The sequence below is a fragment of the Zingiber officinale genome, chromosome 3A, assembly GCF_018446385.1.
Source record: "Zingiber officinale cultivar Zhangliang chromosome 3A, Zo_v1.1, whole genome shotgun sequence".
NCBI lineage: Eukaryota > Viridiplantae > Streptophyta > Magnoliopsida > Zingiberales > Zingiberaceae > Zingiber > Zingiber officinale.
In genome coordinates, this window is record NC_055990.1 from 94041009 (window position 1) to 94052704 (window position 11696).

At 35.1% G+C, this 11696-nt stretch overlaps 1 protein-coding gene across 1 annotated transcript; it reads right to left on the reverse strand.

Annotated features, from left to right (window-relative positions):
• Positions 1-678: 678 nt before the first annotated feature.
• LOC122052062 (chromatin remodeling protein EBS-like) lies at positions 679-8667 on the reverse strand. Its single transcript, XM_042613453.1, has 5 exons — positions 8355-8667; positions 7907-8249; positions 7724-7792; positions 3005-3143; positions 679-976 (listed from the first exon to the last, which is right to left on the reverse strand). The coding sequence occupies exons 1-5, from the start codon at positions 8425-8427 to the stop codon at positions 950-952; spliced, it is 651 nt and encodes a 216-aa protein (XP_042469387.1). The 5' UTR covers positions 8428-8667; the 3' UTR covers positions 679-949.
• Between the last annotated feature and the right edge of the window lie 3029 nt (positions 8668-11696).

An 11696-nucleotide genomic window follows, 5' to 3' on the forward strand; every position in this document is an offset into this window, starting at 1 on the left:
ATCAACTATTAAAAAAATGGTGTAATGATGAACTCCGCTAACGAATAATCAAAGAATTTAAGATTCAAGTCTAAACACAACACAAGGAGTTTTTCCACCGGTAAAAACTAGGCCTAAGAAAGCTAACTAGAAGAGTTGAATACCTAAAAAAGTTATACTCACATATTGACATAGTTAATGTCTATATAGGTTCAAAATGCCTTCTTAGAAGAGTGTAAGACCCTCCTGAAAAGCATGCTAAGATGACAACTTTACTCTTTAAAAAAAAAAAAACTTAATTAATTTGCTTTATACCCAACAACTTCAAAAGTTATCAAGCCTCCGATTTATACTCCTCCAGTTAAACTGACCGAGAATAAAAGGATATTTTAAATATAAAATAAAAGATTCAATTTCCTTTTAATAAATTTTAAACGAAGAGCCCTTAGAATGCCCTTTTGATTTTCTCTTGTAAAAGAACAGTTGCTTCATTGAGTATTCCTTGTAAAAGTTTCCAAGTAAAAGAATGTTAATTGCTAATTGATTAGAGAGAATGTTTCGAAAACTAGACAAAGGGTGATCAGCCAAACCTCCTTCGCGGTTCCCTGATGGAACGGATTGGTCCAAAAAGACAGTCTTTGTCGACTACATATGTGCTGTGAAGATCAGGGTCATCTCAGAATCAAACACTATCAGACATATTAGAGATGGAGTCACTGAAATCATCATTATGACTCAAATGTAATGATAATAATAATAAAAAAGAAAGGTGAGGATTGAGAAACACCATCATTTGATTCCTCCTCAAGTGCAAATATTACCACCTAAAACAATCACAAAGTACATACAAGTGCAATGGTTTGGTTAATCTTCAAGCAGTTTGTTCTCTGCACTGTACAATCTCATGCATGGTGCCAACATTATGATTGAGTTTTGCAGAATGCACACATCCATCTAAAGCAACTACCACTTACCTTTTTCTTCTCTTAGGTTCAACCTGCAGCAATTGAATTAAAAAAAGCAGTGAAAAAACATGAAAAATCCAAAAAATGAATATTGACTACTGACAGAGAATACAACAACATCGACCAAACTTTATCCATGGGTCGCCTACACTATTGATAGAGAATGGTTCCTGAATAATGTTCTTTGTAATATAATATGAAAGAATTGATTATGTTTCTCGTCAACCCCAAGTAGTGGGAAATTGGAGTATTTGACCTATGTAAGTGAACCCTCATTCAACATTTTTCATTTGATTTGATTGAGCCGTGGTTTAAAATTTTGTACCATGCCGAGCGAAACGTACGAAATTTGCCTTTTTGCCCATAGCCTGTAGCTCTGCACCAACACAGCGAGTTGCCGCAGATCGCAATGATCTCCGCTCAGTCATGGAGGCACTACTATCCCACTTTGACCTCTACAGTGTCGCAGAGGATCACAGAGGCCCTTGTAACCTCAACGAGGTCGCAAAAGGATTATAGTGCCTCCACAACCCCGCGGAGGTCACGACGTCGCCGCGATCCCGAATTTTTTTTCTTATTAAAAAAATATTTTATTTTTAATTTTTTAATATTAAATTAAATTTTGTAATTTTAATTAATATATTTTATATTTTGAAAAATACTGAATCGTGTTGATACGACACAATACAATACAGAAATTATATCGATCTGGTCGTAAACTGAAACTCTGAAATGGATTGATATTTTAGATCATGGATTGAGCCAATTATTTAGTTTCAGTCGAGAGGATTACTCAAGTCTCAAGTTACCTTTAGTAATAAAGTAGAATTTTTAGGTCTCCATTGGATTTGGAGCCACACACTTTTAACCTCAATGGTGCATTTAGTGGGCCGAGCGAATCAGTTGGTCCCTTGCCAAGTGGGCCAAGAGATTCAATCTAGTTCAATAGGTCAATCGGCCAATCAAGTGGGCCATTCAAGCGCAGGCACCACAAAATGGGTTGGGCAAGTCGATCAAACAGTGAAAGGAGAGCAATGGACTAGCTAGTTAAGTAGGGTAGATTGGTCGACTCAACCTAGATCATGTTAGCTAGACAAGTTAGACAAAGCATTGTTTTATTGTTGTGAAAAGTATTATTTATTCCTTGTGAATAGTCTATTCTATTCCATGATCCAAACTAAGAATTATTCATATTTTATTCTTTGTTTATTTCATTCCATATTTATTCAACTTTTCTAACTATAAATTCTATCGATCATCTATGGCAATGTCAATGGTTTCTCTTATTCTACATAGCTACACCTAACTAATCCTAATAATGTTGTTCTTTTTCTAGCAACTCCAGAAATGTATCTTAGTGATCTTATCTATGCTAGACTAATATTCCTAAGTTGTTAACTTGTTTTCTAACTATCGAGCAATAATCATTACATATGGTCGGTTGCCAGTCTTTGAATTTGTCCTAGAGGCAAAGCACAATACGTGGCTTCAAAATCTCCTCCCTTATAATCAATGTTTACACTGTTAATAATATATTCATTAGTATCTCTTGATAATTAATCCAAGATAAGTAGCTTGAGCATCCAACTTAATTATCTAAAGTTGATCATAGCATGAAATTAACCGAGATGAGATTAGATAAGGCTATCCAAACCAAAATCCGTCAACTTTGTTATGATTATAATTTGATACACCAAAAATTCTTGGAGCAAATTGTGAAACTTCCATGAGTACTAGAAACTACAAAATGAAAACTGAGAACTATGCTAAAACTAATGGTCTGAATATAAAACCAGAAAACGAGAATAAATGAAGAAAATGGTGTTTCAAAAATGGTTTATTTCCACCAAATTGTGAGAGGAATATCATTGTCATCATACTACCTAGTACCAAAATCTCATAGTAAATTCCCTCTCTATACCGCTAGAAAGAGCAGAATCTTTTCCAGAAAATTAGCCACATGAACATGATCAAGTAGGAATCCATGTTTACTTATTTTTCTAAATAAGTGTAATTTCAGTGATTAAAATAATTGAACATATAAACACTACAAATAATACCTTGGTATCAGAAACTGTCGAATCTGGATATCCATTCGATGATCTTTTTTCATCAGCTTCTGAGTCACAGTCTGAGCACAGAAAATGTTCTAACTTTTTTGCTTGTTCAATACTCATGCCCATGCAAGTTGGATGGAACCTATTTGAATAATCATTATTTACGTCAGGATGAATGAACCATAGTAAAGTCAGAGGTCTTAAAAGAGCGAAATAACCCTGGCCATTGACACGAACTCAAATTCTAAAAACTGATCCTCATAATTATAGAAACTAATAGGACCTCATCCCATGGTACAAGAAAGCATAAGATGAAATTGGTAATTCTCTAAGAATTGTATCATATCACATGTTAACCATCATTCCGAAGTAATAAACATGCTTATCTTTCAATCAAGCCATTAAAGTAACATATAGAATACTTTCATGTCATAATTTTGGAATAAAACTCTTATAGTGGCAAAAGGCGTTGCATACGGAGATTCTGTCAAAAGAAAGTACATAGATAGCTTTAAAAAGAATACAATGATAAAAAGCTCGAGCAATATTCCACATTGACTTGTGTACAAACATTTGAGTCTAACAAAATTATATGGAAACTGAAGATGATAAATGAAAGCAATCAAAAGTAGTAAACAAAAAGCAAACCTCTAGCGCAGACAAGTTGACATGATTCTTGGATTTATCTCCCAAGAATTGATTGGCTAACAGACGGGGCTAATTACTAGAGAGGCATTCAGGTTTCCTATAACCTATAATCTTGAGATCCTACTGAAAAACTGTATAAATGGCCACATCTACTAGAAATTTTTTACTAGATTTAGAAGCTTGAAAAATCACATGATGTAAGTTTACTTGGTCCAAAAGGATATTCACACCCATATTTCGACGTGTATTCATCTGTAAGGTCTTGTTAAGCATTTATAGAACAAATACATGAGCGAAAAAAGGTAGTACTGCAAGATCCATTCATGCAGAATAAAGGATGCACAGTACACAGTGCTCGGGTGATGAAACAAAACGATATGGAGGAGAAGCTGCAATGAAAGGCTTCAAAAAAAAGGCCTATATAAGAATACACAAACCCTGACTTTTAAGTGACCCAGAAAGATCCCTAATCCATCTCCCTCCAAAAGATTTCCCTACTTTATATTGCGTATACCTGGTTGGTATGGATGAGCATCAAAACCAAAAAATGAAAAACCAAACTGAAAAAAATTCAATAAATACATTTAACTGTTTTGTTTTAATTGAAAATTATTGGAGATTTCCGTTCTGATTATATTTTAGTTAGGAACAATGCTAGATCGATAGATAGGAACATGAATGTATATATATATACTAATAAAGATTATAGAATTTAGTCTATTATTTGATGAAGTTTTAACATTAAAGATAAATTTTATATTTTTAATCTAACTTAACCAAATTGAAACCAATCAGATCAGTTTACTTTTGTTTGGAAGCTACAGCTTATCTGTTTCCGTTTGATTTCCCTTTGGAAACTTCTAACATTTTTATTTGTTCTGGTTAGGAATTTTGTACTAAATTAATATAGCTAATTTATACCCACTCCTATTGGTTCGAAATAAAGACAAAACATAGTAAGAGAAAGGAAGAGTAACAACTTGCAAAATTGATTGATGCCAATACAAATCGCTCAAATGGGATCGATGCCAATAAAGGTTTATCCGTCTTTCTCAAGAAATTGGTACTCTCACAAACATAGATAGAGAAATTCTAAAAAAATAGAGATTCGAAGAATTACTTATAATGAGATTATGCTGCAGTAGAAAATTGAAGAAATAGATTAAACTTAGTAAGATTGAGGTGGAAATTAATGGAATCAATTGAAGTTTGGTCAAATTAGGTTGAATTTGGAAAGTTAATAAATCTTGTTGATCTTAGTTTGAATCCTAGTGAACACGATTGGAAGGAAGGAGTGTAAATCTCTGTTGCTCTTTCAAATTCTAGTTTAAATAGCTTAGCCTCGCTATTCACTAAGGGACAAGATTGTTACAAGATCAAGTTGTCAACTTTGTTGTTGCTCATGATCCACCACTTAGACCTAACACCTCATCCATCTTTTTGCTTGTTACGAGATCAACCTGGTTTAGATTATATAGAAGTTTAGCGGAAGCTAAACATAGAATTCAATTCAAAAGAGCATAACATGGCAACCTGACAATTGAACTTAATTGAATTGTTCCTTATCCAACTAAGTCATTCCTTCAGGCATATTTGCTTTTTTAAGTAGTTTATATGTTTACTATATTTTCTCAATTTTTCTATCAAGTAGAGATCTTATTGATCCTTTTTGAAAACAACGGTTTTGTTTAGGAATTCTGCAAGGAGTCACAAAAACAACCTCTTGTAATGTAGGATAAAGCAATATACAATAGACCCTTTCCCAAGACCCCACATTGATGGGAACTTCGTGCACCGCCAATCCTTCTCAAGAAATTGATAATCTCACAAACATAGATAGAGAAGTTCTAAAAAATTCAAAAAATTACCTAGAATGAGTTTATGATCCAATAGAAAATTGAAGAAATAAATTAAACTTGGTGAAATTGAAGTGGAAATTAATGGAATCAATTGAAGTTTGGTTGAATTAGGTTGAATTTGGAAACTTAATAATCTAACCTTCCTTTTGTTAATCTTAGTTTAAATCCTAGTGAACAGGATTGGAAGGAAGGAGTGTAAATCCCTATTGCTCTTTCAAATTTTAGTTAAATAGCTTAACCTCGCTATTCACTAAGGACCAAAGATTGTTACGAGATCAAGTTGTCAACTTTGTTGTTGCTCGTGATCCGCCACTTAGACTTAACACCTCATCCATCTTTTTGCTTGTTATGAGATCAACTTGCTTTAGATTATATAGATGTTTAGCAGAAGCTAAACATAGAATTTCAATTCGAAGGAGCATAGCATGGCTATTGGGATTATAATCAAAGTTCTACATTTAAAATACATGGAAAAGATCATAGGGTTATAAGATGGAAGATATTTCCATTGGAATGAGGTCTTTTGAGTAGAGCCAAAAAAAAAAAATCCATTTGAGCTTAGGCACAAAGTGGACATTATTAATTGCGGAGATATATGAATTTCATCGGTCTAACCGTGAGAACCTAACAATTGAACTTAATTGCTTTGTTCTTTGTCCAACTAAGACATTCCAAGGTTTAAAATTTCAATCCGTGCCGAGGTTTCGGTCTTGGACCGGAACGATACGGTTGCGATACCATATCGTACCGTGCCGATATAATTTCGGTATTTTTTAAATATAAAATATATTAATTAAAAACTAAAATATTTAACATAAATATTTTAAAAAATAAACAATATAAAAATAATCTTTAAAAAAAGAAAAAGATATGAAAATAGATAAATAAATAAATAATTTATTATAATTTTTAAAGTAAAATAAATGAAATATAAAATTAATTAGATAATTTTATTAGGGTTTAATAAAGTCTCTTTAGATTATCTTCATCATAGCTAGGAGTTGATTAAAATAATTAACATGTTTAATTAAAAAAAAACTGAAATCCGACATCACTCGCAAGCCCGCACGACTTCGACACTATCGCGGGGTTGCACGACCACCCATGGCCGCGAGGATTGCGTGACTCCTTTGGCGCGACCCCGTTGGTCGTGTGACCCCTCTGTAGTGACCGCAGGGTCGCAAGATGCCTCTGCAGGGTAGCGGAAGGGTTACGCTACCCCTCCGCTGCTGTTGCAAGGTCGAGCGACCCCTCCACTGCAACCACGAGACCGCACAACAAGTCGCACATGTTGCGGGTCTAGTGTCGAGGTCGTGCCGATGTCGGTCACCGAGCGGAATGAGATGTTTCGCCCGTTTTGACCATTTCGCCCGTTTCGACCGTCTCGGCACGACACTTTAAACCATGAGTCATTCCTTAAGCCATTTTTGCGTTTTTTTAGTTCTTTGTCAGTTTACTGTATTTTCTCAACTTTTCTATCAAATAGAAATCTTGTTGATCTTTATTGAAAATAGCAGTTTTGTTTAGGAATTCTGCACATTTTTTTACCAAAAGGAGCGGCCACGTTTTCTTATTTACCAAAAGAAATACCCTAGTTTCAAAACTACCAACAAGAGCACCAAAAACAGTGTTATTCCCTTCCTATCCCTCCCGCCACCCTCCTAAATCCCACGCTGCTTTTCAATGTATGGGCCTGATATGGTCCAATATCAAGCCTGATATTGGACCATATCAGGTCCAACATGCATGATATGGGAACATATTAGGCCCGGTGTGGACCTGATATGGAAAATATCAGGCTAGGCCTAATATTGGATCATATCATGCCCTTTTTAATCCTGGAGAGAGAGGATGCATTGGAAAACGGCGAGAAAGAGGGGATTTAGGAGGTTGGCGGGAGAGGTAGGAAGGGAATAACATTATATTTGGTTTAAAACTAGGGTGCTCTTTTTTTGGATAAATAAAGAAACGTGACCACTCCTTTTGGTAAAAAGCCAAATTCTGCAAGATGAAAGGCTAAGCCCATGTTTGAGAAATTTCCCAACTTTAGCATTTTGAATCATAAGTGCATGCGTTGGCATTCATATTTTCAACTTTAACAAACTACCAGAATTGTTTTTTTTTCAAATTCTGTTCGACCTCCAAACCCTAGCTTGAAGCAATTATAGAAAAGACAAGTCAAGCAACACGTGAATGAGTAACCAAATTCACTCACCAATCCTTGCATCCATCACACTGGACCATTAGATCATCAGGGTTGTAAGGCATCTCACACTTGCAATATCTGAAACAAAAAAAAAAAAGAGTAAAAACACAAACTTGACAGCTAAAAATCCAATTACCAAAAACTAGGATCACAAATAATGAAGAAAATAGATGCAAACAAGGCAAATCCTACACTGCAACACGATCAGGAGTGAAAGCTCCAGTGGCCGCCTTGTACTCAAATCGGCAGAAGTAGTCCTCGGCCCCAACATTCTCCAGCTTGGTGTAGTTCTTAAACGAGTGCACAATGCACTTTCCCTCGATGGTGTGCGCGCTCTGCACATCGTAGTGATCAGAGAGGAACAACTCCTTGGCGCCGTGGAACAGCCGCCGGCCGCCAATGGACTCCTCGGGGCGGTAGTACCACCTGACCTTCACCCGCACGTTGTTGCGGTGGTCGGCCTCGATCTTCTCCACCTTCGCCACGTACGGCGGCTTCTCCGACTCCGACGGCCGCATCAGCACGCAGTCGCCGACTGCAACATCCCCCACCCCGCGAACCCACAATAACAAAAATCAAATCAACTGGAGAAATAGATCCAAACGGAGAAAGCTACCTGCGCGGGGGAGCAAGGAGATACCTTTGACGACCTTGTTGGTGCCCTTGATGGCGTAGGAATCGAGGTCCTTCTTCCCGGGCTTGGTCTTGGCCATCGGATGAAATCAAGCCAGATGCAAATGGGGAGTGGGGAATCGGGCCGGATGAGTGCTTGCAGCGTCGACGGTGGGGAGAGTGCCGATCGAGCGGGAGCAGAGGATGGAGGGGAGGGCGGATCGAAACCCTAGAGAGAGAGAGAGGATGGAGTTTGGTAGGTTCCGGCGACAGGTAGAAGTGGCAAAGAAATGACTGACTCGAGCTTTTTACTACAACGCTACAAACGCACTCATCCTTGCCCTTCCTTTTTGGCTTATTATGAGACTCTTCGCAACTCTGCAATTAAAAAAACGGCAATTTTTTGAACTAAATCGATTGACACCAGCCGCAATTTTTTTTTTTTAGCAAAAATTAAAAGGACGATGCAAATTAAGTGTTAATGACTAGCGCCTGAAATCTTATCATAATAAGATAATAATATTTGGAATTTAAATTTTGATTAAGTCAAGATAAATATTTCTTTTATGTATTAGTCACTATTTCAAAAATTAATAATCGTTCATGATTTTTTCCTTTCGTATTGACCCTGAAACGAATTGACGGGGACGTTGAGTACGAACTTATTCGTCTCTTGCCATAATAATATAATTATTTTAAAATAATTTTGATAGTAATTTTGATGAAATTTTAATAATTTTAACTGAGTTATAAAGAATTTGATATTTATAGTTTAAAATTTATAATTTAACTACAAGTATATAGTAACTATCTATTATAGAAGCTATTAAATAGTTATTATAATATTACAATAGTACGGTATTAGATGTTTTAAGTTATAGTAACTTTTACCTGTTGTTATAATAGTTAGTCATTAAAAAAAAAGTCCTTTCATATTTATATAATTTGAAGCGCTTTTTAAAGTATTTTTTTTCTTCTTTTATTTCGTTAATTATTAGATTTATCGTTAAAAAACATCTCATTTACTTTTTTTTTTTTTTTTTTTTTTTGCTAAATTTAGTCATCGACATTTGTTCACAAAACACTCACACTTCGCTTCTGTTGTTTGATATATTTCTTTAGTCTTTATTATTTTTTAATTGACATTAGATATTCTACTTATGTTAACTACTGGTTAATTCTTAAAATGATCGATTTGATTTTATAGAAATTTTTCATTGACCATCAAGATAAATTAAAAAATATTCACAGCGGGCGATAAAGTCGAACCTAGTTGTTTAAAGACCTTAGATGAAATTATAAATTATATCCCAATTTTATCTTTTTACTTCTTCTAAAAAAATCTTTTGTATTATCCATCATAGAATATATACACTTACAAAAAAAATATAAAGAAAACTCATTTAAAATGTCTTGGTGATACACTTTTAAAGGTAAAATCATCAATAATAGCTTCATATTTAATATTTCTAAAATATTCTTTTCAATACATAAAATTGTTAATTTATTTAGTCTATCTTGAGTCATTGTGGTCCGTAAATAAGATCTTATTAATTTTAATTTTAAAAAACTTCTTTCAAAAGATGTCATTATCACGAGTATTGTCAATAATATCCTATAAGCAATCATCACATTTGGAAGCATATTTATTGTTTTTAAAAATTCTAATATTTGAACAAAAGATCATTTTTTTTATTTGTTTCATAAGCTTTACTAGGTAACATTACTTGTAAAACTTGTAGTTATGAAAACATATATTTTGCATCAATATCAGAAGTGTGACCATTTCTTAAAATATTTTTAGGATACACAAGAACTCATCAATTCATTGTAAGTACCCCGTGATGATTTTGATATGATCAACCAAGTCAAGTTAGGTCTTGTTGTTGTCTGATGCCTTGTGTCTAAGTGTGCAAGAACTTAGGAGCACAAGAGGTCGAGTGAAAGACGCAGCTAGTGAGAAGGACAGCACGGGAGAGAGCCGACGGGATTGGTGCGTCCGAGAAACGAGGTGCTGTGGAAGAGTACGCCAGCGGACGAGAAGGAGGCACGTGGTGTTTCTGAGGGACGAGAAGCCGGAGCGAAAGACTGCTCGAGAAGGCAGGGAAATGAGTTCAAGTGAGCCTATTCCGAATGGCCGAAATCACCCAAGCGAGTGAAGCTGGAGTGGAAGAACCGGACCGAAGTGAGCGGAACCGGAGTAGAAGACCCGGACCAAAAGTCAACAGGATGTTGACTTTTTGGGTCCGGGTGTTCGAAATCCTTCCGGGCGCCTAGACCCAAAACTCTATCAAATCACGACATGGCACAATTCATAGCGATGAGGATAAAATTCTATCTATGTCCAGGTGCCTGGAACCCTTCCAAGCTCCCCCGATCAGGGCTATAAATATAGACCTGATCCCAGTAGCCTAGAACATCAATTGTAAATCATTCTCTTTTTGTTCTACTATTGCTTGTAAGCCATCAACGTTGTAAAGAGGTTATTCCGCCCAAAGGAGATCTTCATAGTGCGTTTCACTTACCTTGGATTAGTAATCCTCTGATTGCAACTAAGTAATTCTTTTTGTGCCTCTGTCTTTGATTTGTTTGCTTCTTTATTCTTTTTATACAAGTGTTTGCTCTAATAAGCTATAAGTCGAGAAAGGTTTTTATTTTTATCTTTCAGGGTTATTCACCCCCTCTAGTCGGTCGTCAAGGGACCAATATTCATCATCATCCAATGAAATTAATTTTGCAACATCATACAAGAATCTAAATATAGATTCAAAATATTACAATTGTTCAACTCTTTAATTGCCCAAGAGCAATATCGACCACTAAGATAAAATAATCTATTCGAAAAGATTCTTCCTGTGATTGATTTTCCCTTTCAGCGCTAACAATCTCATCAAAATACCTCTTTCTATAAATTTTACATTTTATAGGAAATGCAGGCTCAATTTCCATACCAGATGCTATTTTTTGCATCAAACATAGCAGAAGCAAAATCATTTTCTCTATATTTTTCAAAAAAGGAAACTAGACTAGACAATTATTTTACAACAACATCAAGACACATATCCTCTAACTGTAATTTTTTGCTAACTAAGTTAATTTTATGCAAAATATCATGTCAAATAACAAGACTTAATATAAATTCAAAACTTGAAAGTTCACCAGATGCTAAAGTTTCAGCATCTCTACTTAAGTTGCTGTCTTCACTTATTTCTGGTAAATTGAACAAACCTTCTCTGATTTGAAAAGTTTGAGATAGTATTGCTTTGACTGTTTCAATATGATTTTCTCATCTCATAGTTGACAATGATTTTAAAGTTAATACATCAATGTATTCAAGCAAAACATTCTATCTTTTTATTGAATTAGAGAA